This window comes from Lissotriton vulgaris, chromosome 2_1, assembly GCF_964263255.1.
Source record: "Lissotriton vulgaris chromosome 2_1, aLisVul1.2, whole genome shotgun sequence".
Taxonomy (NCBI): Eukaryota; Metazoa; Chordata; class Amphibia; order Caudata; family Salamandridae; genus Lissotriton; species Lissotriton vulgaris.
Window position 1 is genome coordinate 158,032,011 of NC_141687.1, and position 24,542 is coordinate 158,056,552.

The 24,542-nt window shown below is 43.6% G+C and overlaps 1 protein-coding gene across 2 annotated transcripts in view; it reads left to right on the forward strand.

The window, feature by feature from the left end:
• KCTD7 (potassium channel tetramerization domain containing 7) overlaps positions 1-24,542 on the forward strand; it is a 143,987-nt gene that overhangs the window by 34,458 nt on the left and 84,987 nt on the right. Inside the window, exon 2 of one of the 2 annotated variants that reach the window (XM_086954626.1) lies at positions 17,417-17,586. In XM_086954626.1, coding sequence (XP_086810752.1) covers positions 17,417-17,586 — 170 coding nt within the window. The remainder of the gene's footprint in view (positions 1-17,416; positions 17,587-24,542) is intronic. The other variant, XM_086954627.1, reaches the window with a different exon arrangement.

Sequence of the window (24,542 nt, forward strand, 5' to 3'; positions counted from 1 at the left end):
TTTTTTCCACAGTCATTTCTGTGTACCCCTTGCAGGAGTAAGCGAAGGAGTTGTATGTCACAATACTGAGGCTAGTATTATCGATCTGCACATATATTGACTCCAGGCTAATATTTATCTGCTCATTTGGACTCCAAAATATCATCGCTCTGCTCATGTATCATATTTAGATTATCGACTGCCATCATGTTGCGAAGGAGGGCATATATAAATATGTAATAATGGATTTGCTAATCTAACCCCACATCTGTAGCTGTAGTCGATGATACGGAGTTGATATGAGTGCAGGTCCATATTAAAACATCAATAATGCGATATACCCTCAATGTAGATACTGAAATATAAGCATGAAAGTCTATGACTTGTGCAGATTGCTTTGCATACTCAGGATCTATAAGAATCCCAAAAAAACAGAAATCCTCCGAAATTGCAAGATGAATCCTACCCGTAGATTTACAGCTTTTAAAAATATTTTTGTTACTCAGTCACATAATACTGAACTCTAACCAGGCTCCTTCTGTCAGGATGCCAACACCACAATGGGTAAGAAGGGTGCATCACAGACCACTTAATTGTGTGTGAAAAAGGCTGCATTATTGAAAGAGGTGCACATCACAATACTTACCCTGGTCATTCCGCCTTACAAAACTAAAACCTTACTATACAAAAACTTCTCCCAACCCCTATGCTTTATCTCCCCCTCCCCCACATGCAGTTCTACTGTTTGTAATCTTATCTTTTCCCTACAGCCTATGACTGCCTCTATTGACATCTAACCAACTTACCTTCCTACACTTAACTTTTAACTCCTTGCCTGGTTCAGGTGAGAGGTTATTGAGCCCCCTCCCCTTCAGCGTAGTTCGCCAATGGCAAAGCCAATAAAACTTTCCAGGCCAATGCTAAGACCAGTCTCAAACAACTATTATTATGCACCTTTCCCAATCAAAGCCCCTTGCAGAAAGCACTTGCTAAATAAATTGACTTCAGAACGCAATAAATATTTTAGTAGCCCCCGTTCTAAACCAGCCAACCATTTCAACCGCACATATCTTCTAAAGCAATTCAAAGACCATCTCCCCAGATGCATTACGTCTTCACAAGTCTATCCCCTCCTGCCAGCCTCAGTTGCTGTCCCAGTGTGGGAAAACAAGAGCCCCATATGCTCCCGCCAGAATCCCAAACCTTTTTAATGCCTTGCGCAGAACCAACAGCAGTTGGGACGCAGTGACAGGTGCACTCCCCCAAGTGCCTAAAAACTTACCAGCTGGAGTACCCAAAACCACTCTACACTTGTCAGCCCAAATTCACACTACACTTGTTACCCCAAATTACTGGGCAGTGGGAGGGTACCAGGTAAAATTGCAGAGCCATGCTCCAGCCCTTTGACCACTGATCCGTCTTAGAGTTATGCAGCCATGTTTTAAGTTTATCTTCCTATTGTGTCATGTCCTCCCAGCACAACCCCCCCCAACAATTCCGACACCCGAAATGTGCCAAAGAACATCCAGGTCATAAGCATGGTGAACAAACATGTTTTCCTGGCCCCACAGCATGATGTTGGCAACAGATGCAGAACTTTGGAAAACTGCTGCCTCGACAGAAGGTGCCTCTTCTGGCCCTCGCTACCCTGCTAGCTGCCCAACCTTTGAGCGTTCTCCTCCAAAGTTCCCCTCCTGAAGGCACATAACACCATACCAATTTTCCCATGAAAGCAATTCCGGCTAACTTCCCAGCCATGGTTACCTGGGACAGCCCCCTCACAGTCATCCTTGGTATAAATTACACTACGTCTTCCATCCTCCTCCACCTTCTGATCTGCACTGCACCTCAGTTTCCAGAAATGATGTCCAGGCCTGACTGTATGCTCTCCTAGTGGATTCAACCAACAACCCGAACATCAGTTGCAGCGTCTGTTTTTTTTCTACTGTCCACAGTTCCTTCAGCATTAGCGTCTTGTATCTGTCTGCCTCCAAGGCCAGCTATGGAATCTCTCCCACTGTGAATGAGACCAAACATCTGTAATGTCATTGTCCACACCCGGGATGTGTAGAGCTTTAAACATAATGTTATGCCTCAGGGATCCAAGCAAAAATACTTGCAACAACTTTAACACTAGTGCATCCCTGTTTGACTTTCTGTTCACCACCAGAACCAATGCCAAGTTATCCACCTTCAAAACTACCCTTCGATGCCCCAATTCCCCTTCCCACAGTGTGATAACTACCACCAATAGGAAGAACTCCAAGTATGCAACGCTCTTGCCCCCTGACTTCCAGTCCGCCAGCCATCCCTCCTCCCACCAGCATCCTTGCCAAACCCAATGCCTTCTGCCGCATCCAGAAAGATCTGTTTGTCCCCCCTCTGTTTCAACCAAGCTGCATTGTGCATCCCATTGAATAAATTAAAACTGAAACGCTTCATACGGAGGTCTTCCTTAACCCCTGCCGACAAGTGAACGTGATAATGTGGCAAAGACAAACCTGACAGTGCCATGCCAACTGTCTGCAAAAAGTCTGCTCTGACTATTCTGCATGCAAAGTTCAAGTGCCTGAGTAGCACCTGCACCTCCTTCACCCTCATTTTCTCTTTACTCAGCATATCGTGCAACAGGCCCTGCATTATTTTGTTTCTTGTTGTTAGCCAACCTCGCTTGCATCCCCTGCAAGTCAGTCTCGATCCCCAGGAATTATAACACTGTACTGGGACCCACCGTTTTTTCTGGTGCCAAAGGGACTCCTACATCACCCATGATCTCTTCAGTCTGCCAAGCTGGGTTGACCAACAGTGAAAAAGTCTTCCAAGTAATGTGTCACCAGCTCATGTCCTGTGTTCCAAATAAACAACCGCTGCAGGTATGAGCTGAAACCCTCAAATAGCGCACAAGACATGGAGCAGCCTATCAGCAGTACCTTGTCAATGTACCACTGCCCATCAGATTGCCTACCCAGCAATTGGAAATCGTCCGGTTGAACCAGTAGCAGCCTGAACACTGACTAGAAATTGCATTTTGCAATTTCTGTCCCCCTACGTACCCTTTCTACTATGACGTAGCCTGACCCCCGATTGGTAACACAAACAAACTGGCCATAGGCCATTTATCAAAAGGGCCCGCCATCCTACCCTCCTGTATTTCTTTCCTCAGCTTGTCCATCACCACTTGCTTGGATGACCTCAAATTATCTGCCCATCACTGATCCCGCAGACCCTCATATAACAGTCAGAAACCCCAGCGGAAACCATCTTTCAGTATCCCTGCATCCTCTTCCAGATTGTAAAATTGCAGCCAAAAATCCAATCTGTGTAACTTAACTGGCGTACAAGCCTTTTGCACCAGATCACTGTTCAAACTCCTCTCCCACCCCCCCCCCCCCATTCTCCTCTGTGTCAAAACGATTGCTGTGTCTGATGCTGGTCAGAGCCCCCTGAATATTGCTGACATTGTCCTGTTGCCTGCCCTTGGTGTCCCCATGTGGACGCGAAGCAGTGTGTGCTGACCAGACCTTCTTGAGCACCTGTGCCAAAACATGCGGGGAACATCCTTTATGACGTGGATGTTACCCCGGGCTACCATTACGATGCGTCTCTTACAACGCAAGTCGTAACCACGACTTGCGCTGGAGGGCGCTCAAGGACAAGGAATAGTTAATTTCCTATTCCAACACCTTCCCTACTATCCACGGGGACTGGTGTTGAAATAGTAAATTAAACTATTCCTAAGTCCGCACCCTACAGCGCAAGTCGTGGTAACGACTTGCGTTGTAAAACACGCGTTGTAACGGTACGCGTGGTAATAGCCCGCGTCGTACCGTCATACATCCGTGCACAACCTTTTGTTGTAGTCCCAGCACACTCCCCATGTTCCTCACTGTCCTTTCGTAGCCCTCCCCACCCCTCCCGGGGTGAGGGCCGAAATATATAATGGGTAGCCCACTTGCTGTAAAAATTGACATTTCGAATTTGGAGGGAATTACAGTTTCGCTGATAAAAGTATACAGCGCACAGATGATAATGTGTGGAAATGTCCTCACCTAGGGTACTGATTTGTTTTGATAATTTAAAAAATAAGTGTTTTCACCACACATCAGCATTCCCACTAAAAGTGCTTTGTTTGGACTTTTCAAATTCTGAAATATTTGCACAGTTCATTCACAGACATTTACATTTTGATGAGTGCTATTAAAAAAGACATTGTACAGCATTTCTCAAGCACTCCCCAGAGCCAGGATAATTGTCACATAAATCCACTTACCTTGAAGTCAGAGAAATAAAACTAAACACCAAGCTCCCTGGAAGAGAGATCCTAATGTTTGACCTCTGTCTTTGAATGCACAGCAAATGTGATAAGATAAGAACAAGACTTAAAAGTCTATTTATAGAAATTGAGCACTGGTGGAAGAAATACATTAAATAGGGTTTGGGCAAGGGAAGGTACGAACTCAAGCTTGACAACCTAAAACAAATAGAGCCAGAAAGAAGGAAGCTAGCAAACGTGAGTTACAAACCACAAAGCCAATGGAAAGCAATGGGTGGAAAGTATTACCACAGAAGCTTTCTAAATGGCCCTAAGATGTTGTTAGCAAACAGGACAGCTGTGCTCTATGGTAGGCTTCGACCTAAAAAGGCACACTTACATGACAATGGAAAGGCTGGTACAAAGGAGGGTGTGAAAAATAAGGATGTAACCTTTCTTCATATAGTCAGACTAGGTATCTCATCAGGACACAACCTTCTCTTACTTTTAGACAAATATTGAAGTTTTGAGCTAGAAAGGAGCCCAATTTAAATATTTGACCCTGCCAGCAAGATATTGCCAGTGGCCAGTTGGCATGGATTAAAGAAAATCCTTTATTTGGTTTGCCTTTGAGAGCTTTGGTCAAAAAGCATTAACAACTTGTAGTGACTGGCTGTGGTTACTTTTCTAGCCAAAGATAAGTGATGGAAAAAGTCCAACCTCTAATGAAGTTTAATAGATGTGAGTTATTATGTGCTGTTGTTGACGGTTTGTTCGGTTCCTCTTGTCTTTTATTTTCATACATTGTCCAGTGTGACGGGTATTTATGTGTGGTTGTCATCTTTTGCAGCATTAGGTTTTATGTGCCTCATGTGGGACTTCCTGCTGTGTTTTGAAGCTTGGAAGCATTTTTACCTTTTCATGCAAACCAGAGAGTATTTGATTTTTGGTACATACGATTTTGTTTTAATGCAGCTGCACACCAGTGTTATATATATTGGCCAAGCTCTCGTTTGTCATGGCTGGTTACATATGTGGTTGTTGTAAAATCTTCGAACTGTTCGATGGCTTGATGATATTTTTTCTCCTTGAGTATTTACTTTGCTAGTAGTTCCACTTTTTTCTTTCCTTGGACGTTAGCTTTTCTAGTGACTGACACTTCTTCAAACAACTTCTGGCAAAGCTTCGGATACCGAATTTCGATTAAAAACTAAACTAAATTATTTATTTTAGAACCAGAATATCACAGCATGGTTTTAGCATTATAATGATCAAATATTTATATTGATATATTAATTTTTATATTAAAGAAAAATCTCCCAATTTTTTTCTCATAAGACATCTAATTCGATTGTGTATAAATATTCTGTTAGTAATTTCCTTAGGGACAGGGCAAATATGTAAGTGTTTGAACTTTATTATGAGCGGCTGTTATTAATATAAAGAGATAATGCAGCATGTAAAATACCATGTACACACAAGTGTAATACAATAAAACTCTACATTGACTTAAAATCCAACCTTAGATATATTAGGGGGCATAGCCAGGCCGCCGACCAAGATGGCCACGCGGCACTGAAGCTCCGCCGAGTTTGCCCGGCAGAGACGCTCTATCTCCAGTGTGAGACTAGCTTAGGCAGCCCAAACTGAACCGGTGTGATCCCGATGCAGCAGTGAGCACGGAGGTGTGCAGAGATCCTTTACGCCTGCTGCGGGTCACCCGTATTGTGCACTGCACCACTTGGAGAGCGGAGCCATCAGCAGAGCTACGGCCTGAAAGCCAGCTGGTACGAGCCTGAGTGAGGCCCTTTGGACAGCCAAGACGACAAGATCTGCGCCAGCAACCGCTGTGGGTGCGCTGGGAGCGGGCCCTGTTGACCGCCCCCCACACTCACTGTAGTGCGCTCCTCCGCCTCGTTTGGCCCAGAGATTGCGCCATCGCCCTGTGCTGATCCCTGAGGCCCCGCGGAGACTAGGTCCGAGCCTGGGAGGCAGCCACCCGGCTATCCGCATAAGCACACCGGCGGGTGGCACATTCACTACAGCCCCATTGCTCGCTCAGCGTGAAGACCAAGCGAGAGTCACAGCGCGGAGCACTTGAGCCACAAATTGCGACACTATCTCTTTGGAGCAGAGGGCGGACGCCATTTTGTCTACAACGGAAAGATACTAACATTTGACATCAGACGAGAGCCCCGCAGCCTGCGTTCTCCAACACAGCTTACTGACCGAAACCCAAAGCTCCATGGCACACACCTGTACCTCAACAACGGTCTAAAGTAATTCCACACTCCACTCAACCTGTATCCCCCCTGCAGCCTAGATATCAGGGGGCTCGTATTTTGAGCGTCACACTACCGTGCCACAAGAGGGAAAGACAGCTGCCTTGCCAAACCGCTAATTCAAATTAAGCCTCCACCTAGAAAACTCCCCCAATGTTTCTACATAACGGCATGGCCCGCAAAGATCCCAAGCAAAGAGTACTGCCGTTTGAGAAGATCACAGAAAAAGCACAAGAAGCAGGCCCGCCATGGAGGAGGATGGGCATGCTCCTTTGAGTGTCCCTGCAGAGCCTCCTGCCTCTTGGTTACAGGAGCTTAGAGCTGGCTTTATGGAACTTGATGGCTGATTTGATGCTCTGGAAAAAAATCTCAAACCTGGGGGCCAAAATCGAAGTGCATCATAAGAGACTGGACACGGTGGAAGGGAGAATCTCTTATCTTGAAGACGGTGCGGCTCAGTCTCTCAAACGATTGGAACATGTGAAAGGCAAACTTAAAGATGTTGCAATCAAAAATGAAGACTTAGAAGCTTGCAGTAGGCGTAATAACCTTCGCATTCTGGGGGTCCCTGAATCGACAAATACTGGCTGCATAGATTTTTTTAGTGGTCTTCCTTACCGAACTTTTTGGCACAGAGGTCTTCACACCTGGCTTCATAGTGGAGCGCGCCCACCGCTCCTTGGGCCTGCATCCTAACCCAGGCTGTCCGCCTAGACCTACCATTGCTCGCATCATGAATTTTCAGGGCAGAGACGCTGCCTCTAAAGAGATTATTTCACCACCCATTATTTATAAATTTATAGCAGACTCAGTAAGAGGGGAGCTAGATGTTCCAATAACAGAAGAGGAACTTAAACAGGCACTTTCTGTGATGCGCCCAGGCAAGGCACCATGCCAGGCTTTCCGTGCGAATTCCGCAAGAAATATCAGTTCCTACTAATGACCCCATACTTTGCAGCACTTAACACTGCTGTGGACAACCAGCGCCTTCCAAGAGATTTGCGTCATGCAGAAATAGTGGTCTTCTTAAAGCCTGGCCAAACCTCTGAACACCACGCCTTATATCGCCCAATATCACTTCTTAGTTTGATGGCCAAGCTCCTAGCTAAGGTTATTGCCAACCGCATAGTACCACACATTACAGACCTGGTACACCCTGACCAAGCCTACTTCATGCCAGGCAATGCTACACAACACAATATTCGCTGTGCACACAACAAAACCATCTTGACAGTGGATCGCCTTGAGGAGCCGGGGGCACTCTTGCTGGCCGACATCGATAGGGCAATTTACTCTCTTAGCTGGACTTGCCTCTTTGCACTCCTGAGTCGACTAAATTCCAGCCCTCACCTTCTCAAATATATTCAACTTCTCTATACTGACATTACTGCCTCTATCCGTGTTGCGGACTCAACCTCCCACACATTCCCCATCGGGTGGGGCACCCGTCAGGGTTGTCCCCTTTCTCTGTAATCTATTCGTACTGGTTGTGGAGGCACTAGTGGCCTGGGTACGGATGAATGCACAAATCCAAGGTTTTTAATGGTCCAGGGAAGCCTCCGACCGCATAGCACTCTATGCGAAGATGATTTGTTGTTTCTTACACCACCTAACAGGTCGAGTCCAAGACTGCGCAGGATAATGCAGATCTTCGGTGAGACATCTGGGCTTTATATGAACGCCTGTGAATCCTTTCTATGGCCCTTGCGGGGTGGATGCCACATGGGCATGTGGGCAACTGAGGTAACGATCGGTCAGGATGGGTTTAAGTATCTTGGGGTTTTTCTGTCGTCCTCTCAGCCCATATCCTGGGAAAGGAACTTGATCCCACTGTGGGTGCAGATTAAGGCACAGACCCGATCTTGGTCACACCTGCCGCTCTCCCTGTTTGGCAGATCTGCCATCTTCAAGAGGGTCTCCCTGCCCCGCCTGCTATAACAACTTCAAAACCACCCATACCCTATACCGCCAACCTGGTATAGGCGATTGAGTGCAACTCTTAGACATTTCAACTGGGGTGGGGGTTCAGCCCAAGTAGCATTGAGAACATGCTTCCAATCTACATATTGTGGGGGTCTTCTAGTCACATTATGCGGCGTCGCACCTCCTCATCTACTGCGATAGGTGGTATGGAGATGGATGCGATCCCACATATGCAGTTGAACGCTGGCTGGTGGGCAGTCTGTCACTACACCCAATCCTTTATGTGGGCCCGACACTAAAAGTGCTGCTGCCGGCAACCGCTAGGATATTTAAGATCTGTAAATAATCGCAACATCAAATGGCGTGGTGGGACAGACTTACAAAGGAAGCACCCCTCTGACACAATGGTCTACATCCTCAGCTGTCTGGGCTATCTGGCTTCTCTGGCTGGGAGACTATTGGTGAAACTACGGTGGGGGATGTTCTTCATGGTAGGACCTTAAGTTTTTCAGGAACTCCAACAAGATTATGAAATGCTCTGATCGCAAGTGAATAAATATCTCCAATTCCGTCATGCCTTTTCCCCTTACCTCATAAACCAGGAAGTTATACCGGAGTTTAACTCTATTGTGCCTAAAGTATTTATGAGAGAACTTGGAGAGCATAAGATCACTAAGATGTATCGAACACTAGTCACAGATTGCCCCACCACACTCAGCAAAACACTGAAGGCTTGACAGAAAGATTTGGGCCCCCTGGATGACGAGGACTGCGCCGAGGCACTGGAGTCCCCACATAGTGCGGCTATTGTGGCGGGATTCTGACTCATACAATTTAAATACCTTCATAGGGCATACTGTGCTAGATATAGGCTCTGGCGCGCTGGGCTAATTGATTCCCCTAAATGCCTGCGTTGCCAAACTACAGATGGTACCCTTATACATACTGTATGGCAGTGTACAGCACTTTCTAAGTTCCGGCAGGGCGTACGTACATTCATGTTGGAGGTTTTGGGGTGCGACATCCCACACTCACCACAAATGATCTTGCTCCACATCACTGATGGTGTCGGGAGCAACATATCCAAATGGCACTTATTACTCCTCTGCCTTACACTGGCAAAACGAGACATTGCGAAGGCAAGGAAAGACGACTCCTCACCATCAGTAGGAGTATGGAAAAAAGGACTTGATTTCTGTATGGGCTTGGAATTACCAGTATATAAAGCAAGAGGTTGCCCCCAAAAGGATCTCCAGATTTGAAAGAGATGGGCGGAATATAGGGGTTTGTATTTGGAGCCCATTCCAGCTACATCAATAGATTAGTAATGGACAAAATGATAAATGACTTGGGATGAACAGGATTTTAAATGATGTTCTATTTGATCCGGGTGGTTGAGTAAGGCATGTAATCGTCTCTATACCAAATGTATGACACCGCTGTTTATTGTTGGGGAAATATGTTTGATTACATTAGTTTTTCAATTGTTGTATTCACATCAAAAAGTTGACATCATTAATGCTACTATGTATACTATACTACCTGGGAACCTGGTCATAATAGACCAGTTACGTCTGTCGACAATAACATTTGTTGTGAAAAAAAAGCCATCCATTAAAGCAATCACTCCAAAATCTGACAAATCTCTGTAGCCATATATCCGACAATCCTTCCGACAGTATATAATTAAGAATGATTTACCACAATTTAAAAAATGAGGCGCTTGCCCTTCCTGTATGGTCGATGTTTCAGTACCACTGTATAACTCTGATTTCAGGTTTTGTGTACCTTGTTAAAAAGTTTAACATAAATAGCAATTATTCATAGACAGTCCAACATTCATAACTTACTTTGACTAATTAAATCAATTATTTGCTCTTCATCAGGCTGTATGCATACGAGTATAAGTTTTGAAACCAATGTGCATAACTCAACTTTAACAAGTCGTATATGCCTTCCCCAGTGCCATCCTGAAAGAACCTGAAACGAGAAAGGCCAGGGATACTCGTATGTATAATGAAACCAGCAAATATAACATTGACTGTGCATTCTTTCTCAATGTCTGCTAGCATAGGGGTTGTTAGTGAGGGGGAAAAAGCATGACCGCAAATGCTAATCTTAGACCATGCCTTTCTTGCCTGAAATCTTGCATTATAAATTAGGCTGTCAGTTTTCCATTTTTACAGATAAACTAGCAGCCCGTCCCGACGTTGTCCGGGTATGAATTGCTGCCTGCCAGTAGTATATTGTTTTGTAGGATTTCGTTTTGATAGCATTTCTTATCTGTGACAGGCCTGTGAAACGCTCCGATTCACAGTGCACTGCTGATGCACTTAAGAGTGCGCGTTCAGTAGTGTGTGAACTCGAGTTTCCCTACTTTATTTTTCCTTGCAATATTATATAGCGCGAACTCGACAACATGGCATGAGCACAATTTACATTACAGAAGAACACATTATTTTGTGGTAGGCACGGGGAGACAATGCAATTTGCCTGAAATCACAGGATGTTGAGCTGATGCAGAGATTCAAACGTAGCTCCCCAGCTCTAAAGTTCGCAATTCTAGAACTTGTAGCAGGAGTTGTGTCTAAAAGTGTATGTCGGTGCTGGCCATCAATGAGAGAGACCTGTGCATTTTTCAAATCGGTGGTGAAAAAATATGAGTATGTTGCTGGAGATGTGGGCCGCCGTGCCACCAATGTACTTACAGGGGGAGGGTAAACACCCTCAGCAACTTTCTTTCCGCATACCATCACTCCGCATACTTTCATTACGAAAGTACCATGACTCCGCATTGCCATTATAATGCATGGTATTACATTTTATATGCTATTACCACGCATACATTTACAACGAAATTCATTGTAAATGCATGAATGGTAAAAGCATGTTTTTTTGTTTGAATAAGGTAAGTATGGGTATAGGGGTATATGTTTTGGGGTACTGAGGTATATATTTTGGGGTGTTTGGGTATTTTAAGGGTTCAGATATAGTTTGGGGTTTTGTGGTACAGGGGTAGTTTTAGGGTTTAGGGATAGGTATGGGTTTTGGGTGTATAGGGGTATTTTTAGGGTTCAGGGGTAGTTATGGGTTTTGGGGTATAGGGGTATTTTTAGGGTTCAGGGGTAGGTTTGGGTTTTGGGGTACAGGGGTATTTTAAGGGTTCAGGGCTAGGTTTGGGTTTTGGGGTACAGGGGTATTTTTAGGGTTCAGGGCTAGGTTTGGGTTTTGGGGTACAGGGGTATTTTAGGGTTCAGGGGTAGGTTTGGTGTTTTGGGGTACAGGGTCATTTTTATGGTTCAGGGGTAGGATTGGGTTTTGGGGTACAGGGGTATTAGGGTTCAGGGGTAGGTTTGGGTTTTGGAGTACAGGGGTATTTTAAGGGTTCAGGGCTAGGTTTGGGTTTTGGGGTACAGGGGTATTAGGGTTCATGGGTAGGTTTGGTTTTTGGGGTACAGGGGTATTTTAAGGGTTCAGGGCTAGGTTTGGGTTTTGTGGTACAGGGGTATTTAAAGAGTTCAGGGCTAGGTTTGGATTTTGGGGTACAGGGGTATTTTTAGGGTTTAGGGATAGGTTTGGGTTTTGGGGTACAGGGTATATTTATAGGGTTAAGATGGGTTAGTGTTTAAGGGTGTTGGGGTATTTTAAGGAGTATGGGTGGGTTATGATTATGGGGTGCAGGGGTATTTAAAGGGAGCAGGGTGGACACCCGGAGCTGGAATGTACAGAACCTGGGAAGAAAAAACAATGAAATATATTGGGCACAACGCTCGCTTTTTTTCCCGTATTCCCGCGCCCCGCACACGCCCACGCTCCCAGCACACGCCCACAGCACACGATATGAGACATGGCATGAAGGGCGCAACGTACCATACGGTCCCAGCGTTTGTCACGCCCCCCAGCACACGCCCACAGCACAACGCAGACACGCCCACAAGGGACTACTTTTATGGCACGGTTCTTTTATGTTTTAAATGTATATGGTGGGCGTCTGCATAGCCTATGTCCTTCTGCTGCAACTGCCTTTTCCAACGCTGTATTGGGTGTTGCGATTGGTGCTGTGGTTCCTGAGATTACCCACCTCAAAGGTTTGGGCTCTCTCTTTATTATATTAGTATAGATACAGGCTAAAAACAATATGTTCCCTGTCTCTAATAATCAAACAGAGATAAACCTCGCCACTCTAATTCAATTTTATATTAATTCATAGAGTTGTTCCCATAAGAAAATTCAAAGTACCAGCAGGACATCAATAGCGTTCTTACCGTATCAATTTAATAGGAGTATTGGCCAAAGTTAAAAAACAATAACATATAGTCAGAATGAAACAATTTGATGTAGCACTCTTTCTTCTAAGCATTGAACCGGCAGCCAACACGTGTTTCGTTTCATGGAAACCTTTTCAAGGCTGCAAATAATGCCATGAGAAAAATCATTTACATTGTTCATATCCATAATATCTCAAACTATCAAAGGAAACCGGAAAAGACACAATTCGATTGATAAAAAAGAAAAAAAAACATGAAGATCACAGGATCAACATGTTAAAATAGCTTGTGAAAAGATTGTATAACCAAGGAAGAGTGCAAATAGACCAAGAATAACCCGTGGTGAAAAGTATATAAGACATGCGGTGCTTGTAGCCCAAGGTAAGACTTCTTTATTTAAAAATAGTATGAGATAAAGCCAAACAGCAATTTCTGTGGGTCTTATTAAAGTAAAGTACCTTCGATCATTGTTTGCCTGGGCGACCAGCTATTCCACCACTGCCATCTGTAAATATTGTCATGTTCCCTGTCTGTATTTATGTTTAAATGCAGAAAAATACAGAAAATTGTGCTACTAGTGAGTGACTCTCCATGCTATCTTTCGTAAATTCCAGGACAACAGATGAGTACATAGACCGCATGGGGAGGTAAGAAAAAAAAACAGGTTGAGATTTTTTTAAATATATGCATATGTTAATATATATTAGTTGTAGTGTAATGCTAAAATTTACCTTAGGATATAACATTTTGCCATATTTGGCAGCCTAATTAGAAAAAACGCAACATGGATGAGCGTAGGAGTGCATGTTTATCAGTTAAATAAATGTGGAAATATGCCATTTTACAACTCTGTTTATTCTCAAAACACAAAATAAATATGGATAACTACCAATAAGATAGCCAAAAAATAAATATGGATGAATACAGACGGAAATGTTAAAAAATAAATACCATGAAAACAGAAGCCCTAATAATAAAATATCAGCGGATTGGGTAGACATAATATTTGTTGAAAAAATAGTTGTGTATGTTTGCTTCAAAGCTTCATTTGCACACAACTTGATGAGATGATATTTAGTCTCAAAAGTTTGCAAATACATTACTTTGTTAGCTGTATTGCTTCATTTTATTTATAGATAAATGCTATTTTCTGTAAACCTTATAGTCACTAAGCTGTTTGTGATTAACAAAGCCATTTGTCAAAATAGACACATTTATTACATTGCTTTTTTCATCTTGACATAAAAAATGAGTTATTTGTCCTGTAATAATTGGTATTTTGATGTCTATGGAATAACACATTATTGATAGTCTCTGTAATTTGCTTCCATTAATGCATTGTGACTAATATAGCCTTATAGCCCGCCGTAGCAGGCTATACCAGCTATTAAAGGCCCGCTTCAGTGTTCAGCTCGGGCCTTTAACAAGGGAGCGGGACTTTAATAGGCGGTATAGCCCAGCTAAGAAGAGCTAGAATGCTATTAGAACATTCTGCCACTAGATGGCAGAATGTTTTAACAAATTAAACAAAGGCTTCTCGGAGCCCGAGGGGATTGAAATCCCCTAGGGGTTCAAGAGGCCTTTGTTTAAACAACATTGGAATGTTGCTCTGCGGGCCTTTACCGGCCCGTAGAGGCACGGAGCACTCCATTGTCTGCAATGGAGTGCTTCACATTCCAATGTTGTAATATTGATTATAGGCCTTAGAAAGTGACACACCTCAAATTTGATACATTAAGCGATATTGCTTGCAGATTTCTGAAACCCATAATTCTCCTTCAGATGACAAAGTGGAGGAAAACGTTTTGTAACTTTGATCATGTGCATTTTGATGCCTTCTGGATACTATTTAAGTACTTCGGACAGTATAAGATCATCACTTTTCTTGTGGAACTTGTTGTCTTGTTGGGTGTGCTTGGTAAGTTACACTTTAGTGGTATGCATTTATACCCATCTTCCTAACCACATGAACTCACACAAGGGTATAGGGAATGAAAAGAGCCTCAAACAGACACAATTTTAGACACAGACACGAAGTCTGACTAAGTGTTCATGGTCAAAAGGCTTTGGGCCTGAGCTAGCGTTTGGCAGACAGAGTAGTATCCACCGAGATAGCAGAGGACAGTACGTCTGCCATTTCGGTGGTACCCGCCCCTTAGATTTAGAGTTGAACACCGACCCAGTCATCATCTCTGTATGCTGTATGGAACCGCCATCTCAGAGGTTTCTTTCAATGTACTAAAAGTTTAGTGGATGGTTGGTTTTAGTGGATATCCCCCAAAGTTTAAACTTTCTTTTGTTTTCCAAAAATGACCTCCATACCCGGGAGTTTTCTTCAAGGTGTGGGGTTCATCCTAGTTTTTTCTTTGTGTTGACCGGAAGAAAAATACATTCCACTGTCCACCCTAAATAGGGCAAGCTGTTGTAATGTCCTTCCTCTGACGGCCCTATTTTGTTAAGCCATCGGAAAAAGTATTTTGTAGACTGAGCAAACGGAGTCTCTGTGGACGGATACTTAAGGCCCTGAGCCTCTAAATGACGCAGGTGGACCTAGGGTTTGTTGGGCAGGGTACTCCATCCACCAAACTCTAAATCAGGCCTTTGAACCCTGTTTTATGATGTGTGATTTTCCCATGCCTTTAGTTGTGCCAAGGACTTCTGAAAGAGCTCCAAAGATGTTGTCTGGAATTAACAAAGAAGAAAAAAATGTGCCTAAGTAATAGTTGGACCAAAATACTTTCTAATTCTAGTGGCAACAATGTTTTAAGACATGTACAACACTTATGGTGCAATGCAAATTTAGAGACTAAATATAATATTGTAACATGCAGGAAAATGGGTTAACACTGTGGATGAGATAGTTTTTATCTACTATAAATGTCAGTTTAGCTTCATATATTTATATATAGAAGCAACTGCTTTCTAAGAAAGGTTTCCTGCAAAGAAAACTGAGTATATACCACCCCATATCATGAATTCCCTAGTCCCCATGGGGGCATTGTGCCTCTTTTTATTAAACACTGTATCTTTCAAAGACTTCTGTGTGCACCCTTTTAAATGTATTTCTATATAAAAGCCTACAAGTTAAATATTGTTTTTTTTCGTGAAGACTCATTAGCACCACTTACCAATGAGCAACGCATTGCAGAAATACAGTAATGGAACACAGTCCGCATAGTCAAAAGCTTCATCTGATATCATTATACTGCTAGAATATTCTTAGACTGACCAAAACAAGGGCTCAAAGAAGATGGATGGACTCTTTCTTGCATCTCTCAAAATGTAGAATTTTTGGACTCTGGGCGTAGTCCTTTGAAACTGGGGAACTATACTTGTGAAAATCAAGACCACAGAAATGTAGACTACCACAATGAACACTCTGACACACACACTGTACCACTTAAGACTATACAGACATTTGTACCTACCAACTATATTGCCATGGACCCAACACTGCAATCGAGCATTTACCTCCAAAAATGGTAGGGATGGCTTTAGAATTCCAATTTAACCAAAGTCTACGAGGGGGGGGAATTGAAATTCACGGAATTTAGGAATTTCTAACCCCGTAACAGGTGGTAGATTCTTTCTCGTGGTTATTTTTTTATTTTATAATTATCAGCTTATGGTTTTATAGTCTGTGTGATCTATCACTTTTTTTTATTTAAAAAGGGCACCTGGATTGATAACATTGGCTATTCCTATGAAGCTTAACATTGAGGGTAATAAGAGACGTTTAGGAGCTCCCTTTTTCATTCCAAAGCAAGACAATGCGGTTTACACCTTACGTCCGCTCCCTTTCATCTTCTACCTAGATAGTGGTGAGACCAAATAGAGCTTTCTTCAGGAAGGTTCAACACTGAATTCAGGAGAAGGGGCTGTGTCATGATGGGGGAAGTCACTGATGTCTCTGTTCCCATGTTAGGCTGATCACTACCACCCAGGTGTCTATGAAATGATGCAGAGTCCCTTTACAGGTCAGGCACTGACCTTATAGCAGTTTTAGGTCTCACTATCCTAGATGAAGAGCCACAGAAGAAAGGGAAACAGTGTTCAGGTAAATGAGTGTTAAGAAACCTGAGGCAAGGAAGTGGGGGAAAAATCAGTGTCCACACAGCCAAGAGTAAGGTGTTTGAATGTAGAATGCTACAAAGCCAGAAAGCACCCAGCTGTCGGGGAGAGTGCACAACTCTGTAGAGCATGGAAGGCTTTGGCAGCCCAGAGGTGGAGCTGGTACCTGCACATTCTAAGAACATCTCTGATGGGAAGTCGAGAAAAATGCATGGCCGATGGCAGATGCGGGCAGATACTTGTAAGGGTTCTTGTATTCGAGCTCTGGAATGGGAGTTATGTGAGTAATACATCGATTTTGAGAGCCCGAGCTTTCAAAATTTGAAAGAAGATCGTGGTTTGAATAACACTAAATTGCTGTATTAGATTGTCTACTATGAATGTCCTCAACACACATTTGGTTAGTTTGAAAGGAGAACTTGTGGGTTGGCATGCTACATTACATTATAAATGAGACGTGTTCCTGTACAGCTGCTGACAGTTCTAACAACAGAACTGCTTAGTCAAAAATAATTCCTATCATGGTATTACTGGAGGAGAAAAAAGATAACAGCCATGTAACTACTATGCACCCCCATGAACGTGGCACCTCCTAGGTCTACAGCATGCCAGCATATTTATTAATGTGTTTACTTCTACAGTTCCCTGAAGTCATTCCACTTAATGTGGGCGGTATGTATTTCACTACCAGGCTGTCGACACTGAAGCGCTATGAAGACACAATGCTGGCGGCCATGTTTAGCGGAAGACATTACATTCCAACAGATGCCGAGGGGAGGTACTTCATTGACCGGGACGGGACCTACTTTGGGTGCGTATAAGAACCCCAAGCCCTTGCTTGTGGTTGTGTACATTTCTTGATGTTTTAAAGAACACATGCCTATTCATGTTTATACATGTGTAAATAATATATACACAAATGTTTTGGCTGATAGGTATGGGTTGATTGTGCATCTCAAACCAGAGCAATTTTCTATATCTATGCATTTTGCTACCTCACATAGTTTTTAGTAATATAGCCTTGGTTCCTTACCTGATGTAGAATACACCTACCCCTGTGGCTTTATTACATTTGAGGGTCGGCTGGCACTAGCCTGCACAGGAATTATGTAAAATAATCATAGTGCCTCCTTTATGGCACACCATTATTTTTCCAGGACCAGCAAATCCTCCATTATGCGCCTCACCAGATAAAGAAGCCTTCCTAAAAAGCTGGATATGTTCCTGGCGATTCAGGGCATATATATTATATGTAGACTGTAAGCATACCGAACCAGGGAAATCTGGATAGCAGGATGCAAATGCAGCCATATTTGGATCACATAAACATCTGTTTATAAAGTACCTCTCACTCACAGGATGTAATTCATCCAGGAAGGGTAGAGGCACCTCCTCCCACCCTGATGTGGGAAATCCACAAGTGTCTTACTCTTTCTCTGAATGTTTGAACTCTGTTAATGGTAAGGTAGCAACTATACTATGCGAGTAAGTGTGAAGATACTCAGGTACCACAAGAAGAACAAACGACAGACCAGGGTCCAGTTCAACCAACCCACATGTACAATTAGTAACCAGGTGGTGCAACACACTTCCTGCACCCGAGTCACATTCACAGTTTTACAAAAGAATGTGGAAGGTGCACTCGTAGCAGTTAGACACGTGAGCAGTAGTTCAAAAAAGTGCTTCTTTTATTTAGTCCATCCATAAAAACTGCACACAGCCACCGTGTTTCGTTCCCAGTACTACCACAAGGGAACTTCATCAGGGCTATTGAATATTCCACCAATCGGCGTTAAGTAGTACCTGTGTTCACATGCACTGGCAAGCTGTTGTTTCCTGTCCAGGATTTGCAGGCGACTGTACCAATGGCAAGTTGAAACTGGTATCGACAACATTATAAAGACCATTGTGGAGATTGCCTGGAGGGCTGCAGAGGACACAGGGAAAGGTGTTCATGCATGACAGATCAATGTTTCAGCACTACTTAGTTGCAGTTACCCACTATGAGATCTCAGCATATACCACACTGTCTACAATATGCTACTCTCACAGTCCATTTTCATATTGCATCCTCAGCATGAGTATCATGGAAATAAGTCAGTTTTTCACAACAGTGCTCGCCCCAGATCACTAGGCTGTCCTTCAGATTTTCTTTTGTAAAACTTTCCCAGTTGTTGGTCGCTCTGTCATATTGAGGTCATTCTCTACCTTGTTCACCATCATCAGCCCTGAATTGTTCATTGCCACAGAGTCCATGTTCTGACAATCAGAAGCCGTTGATCAACTTGTAATTTATTCAGTCATGACTTCACATGCCCATCAAACTGCACATTGACCCAAGTAAAACAACAGTTAAAAAAGAGTGCATGTTCCATTCATGGATTTCTCCACTGTGGTCACCTGCAAGGCCAAATTGATTTGACAGATCTGAATATGCATTGATATGAGGCTGTCCATCCACGAAATAAAGACAGGAAAGTACATCAACACACCACTGATGACGTATGAGCAATACTTAGTGGGGCAAGTTAGATCTCCGAGGCAGATCTCAATGCATGGTAAATGCAAGCTACCACCAGCAGAAGTTGTATCCAGAATCACAATATGTAACACATTATCCATACACCTTGGGTTTAAAAATAAAGAACTCCTGACTGAATCCTGGAGGATGCCATCATATTGTCCATAAATGCGCGTATGGCTTTCGACACGGTAGAGTAGCCCTTTATTTATGCGGTTTTGGAGTAGCTTGAGTTTGGCCCAGGTTTCCTCTCATGGATTCAGCTCTTATACTCCGATCCACTTGCTCTTGATTGAGGGCACATCCACACTCTTTTCATTGCGGTGGAGCACGAGGCGGGGTTGCCCTCTTCCCCCTAATCTTCGCCCTAGTGTTAGAGCCAATGGTAGCCTGGGTAAGAACTGACTCTATGATCTGAGGGCTGAAATAGACTGTGGAGTGAGAGGACAGAATCTCACTCTATGAGGAGGATTTTCTGCTGAATGTTGCTAATCCCGCCAATTCCTTTGACCAAATTATCCATGTGTTCTCATTATACCGAAGGTACTCGGGCTACACTATCATTTGGCATAAATCACTGAAATATGTACTAGGCGGAACAGCTCAAGCATTGCCAACCGGTTGTGAGGCCCAGGTGGTAACAAGTGGTTTTCGATACCTGAGAATTTTCGTCACACTAATCAGAAGGTTTTTTATGCACATAATCTGGAGCCGCCTAACTGAGAGTAGACGTCTGGCTTTGGAGGGCTTTGCCCCTGTCCTTTTTGTGGAGGGCTGCCCTCATCATGATGATGGCCATGTCCTGATTCTTGTATGCACTCCATAACACGCCATATCTTGTTCCTTCGTCTTAGTTTCAGGCCAAAGACAGTGAGGTGCGTACCCTTCACTTGGATGGTGGCCCCCCAAGTGTTGCCCTGCAGAAGTTGACTCCGAGTTGGTTTGATGGTGGTATAGCCCTCCCTGAAATTAAAAAAAGTATTACTGGGTGGCACAACTGAGGGCCATTAACCACAGGGTCCATATCCTGGAGGGGGAGCCGGCATTCAGAATGGATAGAGATAACATGAGACCTGGAGGTCATCTTAGCCATCTATTGGGGTTTGTTCCGTGCCATCGCTTAGCCCTACCACATTAGCTCTCTGGCTCGCCGCACTTCACAATATGGGGTGGAGGGATAAGACCACGCAGACTACTCCCTTGTGGGACAGCGAAGTTAGGCACCATATCTACACAAAGAGGCTTTGACAAATGGAACTTAATTGGTCTGTCTAAGGTGGGTGATCTATGGAGGCAGGGCGTTGTGATACCGTTTTCAGAGTTACAGAGTACAAACTGGCCCCCACTGAGACCATCCGCTATTCTCAAATTGGCCACATGCCCTATGGAGTAATTCTGAGGTGGGTAGACCTCCCTGAGTTCTCTCTACGTAATTATGGGTTGTTGAATTTCTACATGCTGAAACGCTCACCTATAGTAAATTGGTCAGTAACTCTCCTGATCCTCTGACAAAGCTGCAGGGGAGTTGGGTGCGAAACGTGGGGGATCTGGAGGAGGGAGAGTGGCCTGAAACCCTGGCCTCGCCAAGGGAGTCCAGATTTCAATTGGTACAATGGAAAATTCTTCATTGCAGCTACCATGCATGTACTGCCCTAGTTAAAATGGGCAAAACAGATCAAGCTTGGTGTCCTAGCAAGTGTGATCTAGAGGGAACTTTTTCTTATGCTGTGGAGCTGCCCCGCGCTTCAACATTACATGGGGAGAATACTGGCTTGCCTTTAATGAAGTGGTGGGGAGTGATCTGCACTATCGGGCAAATGGTGCCTCCTCAATCAAATAGACCGACTCTGTCTCACATTGCGACTAATGGTAGCCAAGCAAAATATAACTTGCATGAGGAGATCTGAATTGAGCCCGAGTTTGGGGGATTGGAAGACAGACATGGATTGGTGCATGCTTTGCTTTGAGAGTGGTATATGTGGGAAGAAGTTGCACGAATGAATGGAATGGAATTTGGGGAAAGTGGAATGCTTATAGGCGGGAGCCCCAGGGTGGTACTACTGATGATGTTTTGTGATCCCGATGGTATGGATCTTACCACTGATCTTTGAATTGTAGCGAGGTCATTCCAATGCAGATATGTTGCTATCCTCATGGGATTTTTGCAGTTGATGCTGCTGTCTTTACCTTCTGCATTGAAAGGTTTACTGTAACTACAGTTTTCTTTGTCTAACTGTTTAATAAAAAAATAATTAAAGAACTCCACTTTACGGTATCGTTGAGGTGGAAGTACTCTAAGAATGTCTTGTGTGTTCACTGCAGACCTCCAGTTTCACTCCGCTTCAGCAATGATAGGCTAATAAATGCGAAGTCCATCCAAGAATGCCACTAATGGCCCTGTCCTGCGACTCGGCAGCTGCAAAAGTGAAGGTCTAACATCTGTCTTTCGTAGAGTGAGACTTTGGTTCCTCAAAACGAATCTCGAATTCTTCAAATACTAATCTCAGCAGCCAGCAAGAATAAATACGTGCACTTGGTACAAGAGAACAAGACAAAAACCCTCACACTTAATGTGTCAGAGGTACACTGGTGTGGATTTTCCATATCTTATGACTACACTCAAACCTCTAATCAACCTAATAATGAAAAATAACTACTGAGACTGGAGCTTGGCACACAATAACGTGTTACACTTCACCAAAAATAAATTCAACTGAATGATACTTCTGTGGCTTATTTCAACCCCAGCAATTCTTGGAGTTGGTTGCCGATAGTGCTCCTTGTGGGTTTGGAGATGCAGGGGCGGCCTTAGGCATGTGCAAGCTGTGCACCTGCACAGGGCCACCAAATCCCAGGGGCCACCCCGCCAATATATATCCTTAATATAATAATCCTCTGAGGATGGATACATATTTGTGTGGCGGCCCCTAGCAGAGATTTGGTGGCTCTGTTCCTCTTCCAAACACCCTGACCCCCCCCCCCCCTCTTCACTGGCCTCCGTGCTCCGCCCCGCCCGGACCCCCTCTTCCAGGGCCCCCTACCTACGCTCCCTACCCAGGACCACCATGAGCCTAGAGCAGCCCCTGGAAGATGCCCTCTTGCAAGTAGGTTGGAAAAGCCAAACAGCCCCCATTGCTCATGTCAAATGTGCACATTCTTAGGTTTCCCGCATAGGACGTGTTAAACGTTGTCAAAAGTCTGCACGTTGGTGTCTTGCTTTGGTGTCTAGCAAGGGACTTCTTTCAGCCGGCTGAAAGTCTATTGTATTTGAAAACGAGGGCATATTTTGCTGGAGCGTGGTGCCTACATTTTCTATTTCTGCACAATATAAAAATCTGAAATAACTGAATCCTTGAATCTTGGCCATAATTTGTATAGCCATGAATAGAACCAAAATAATCTAAACTTGATGCTAATAATCTCTGCCCTGCTGGGTATTTATTGTAGAATTAGCTGCTGGCTATAAATAAAGACATTGAGTATAAAAATCACAAGAATGTTCAAAACTGAATGTATATCACCGAATCATAACTTAAGATGTCACTCGGTTTTCCTTAAATTTAACAGGCACAAAACAAATGTTACAGTTCTAAAAGCAGATTCTCGGCTCATTCACCAAGCAGTCTGCAGCATTCAAGCAGTCAGTCACTCTCAGGTCCAAACAGGAGTGTGATCCTGGACTCTGTCTTGACACTGCACACCCAGAACAGAGGAGTTGAAAGAAAGCTCCCCCAATCACCTCCTTTGGCTCCTCAAGTAATCATCATTAATTGATCTTAATCGAGAATCATTGGGCCATGCCAACTCATTTTTCATGCACCTTTTTAAAAAGAACCTTTTTTGTTTACTGGAAAAAAATTGTTTAAATCATATGAGTGTAAACGTACACCCCACTCACAAACAAAAACTTGTCTCTGTTTTTAAAGAAAACAAAAGTAGAACAAGCATGAATCCATTCAAATTAAGGATGGCAAGGGGGCTGTATCTTTGCACACATGCAACAGCCAGAATTAGAATTCAGAAGTGATACCAAGCTAGGATACTGTCATTTAATACTATGTTTACAGATTGTTTATTAATCACCATTCTTCTCCCAAATATCCTATGTTGTTCAACCCCTTTCAATAGAGAAAAAGCTACCCCTATGCCAGGCAGAAAATAAAAACAAGAAGCAGGAGGAATTCAACTAGGTCTGCAAGACATTTAGCATGGACCCAGCGTCCCTCTAGGCAAACCTTCATGGTGGCATAGGCAATAGACGGGACAAAATACCCCTCTCAACTTGAGAAAAATTTACGTGGGGGCCATACCTCCCTATTTAAAAAACAAATTATTTCATCAAATATTAAATTCCAGTACAAAAAAACTCCAATATTAACAAAATACAATTAACAGATGTACCCCATACTGTTCACAGACCACCCATCAATAACCCACAAACTAAAAAGGTGCAAACACAAAGAAGAAAAAGATAAATCCTACATATAAATAATTAAATGCAAAACACTCTCATATGTGTCTCAGCATTTCATGACATTCTCCTTTTTCGATAGGGAAGCCAGAGTCAATATCCACTCAATTAGCCTGAACTGTGCAAGTAAGGAAATTCCTGGACCCGGAAGAACACCTGGAAGAAGAAAGAGGATTCTGCTGACTGCTGGGGTAAGAAGGCTTAAGGGTTTCTCACTCTGCTGGTACCTGAACAACTCTTCCAAGTGCCAATTTCACTGGCCCCTGTTGCTGCTACAGGGATACAAAAGGAAGGAGGATTTCCCTCTCTGGAGAAGACCCAGCTGGCCAGTTAGGACCGGTCACCTTTATTAATCCTCCCTAAACATGTTCAGTTTTGCTTTCTAAAACTATTGAGGACGGCTAAACTGGTACAGATACCTGGGCGATTCACAGGGGCTCCTCAGAGCACAGTGGGATGGCCCGCCAGTCACAATAGAGGCTCAAGATGCTGGATGGTGACAATTGATAGCATTTAATAAATCCAGTGGATCCCCCGTCTAACTTACTTCTAGCAATGGAGCAATGGCTAGGCAATGGTTATGTTATGTTAGGGTTATATGGTGCTGTGAGCTGTGAAGTTCGAATTGGGTTCACCTTGGTGACACTTGTTTAAAATAGAGGACAGAACCAATGATACAAAAAAAGTGATTGACTTAGTGGAAGGATCGGCCAAGGTCCCAAGATGCCTACTTGGATAGAATTGCTTTCCAAGGATCCCATGGTGATGATACGAA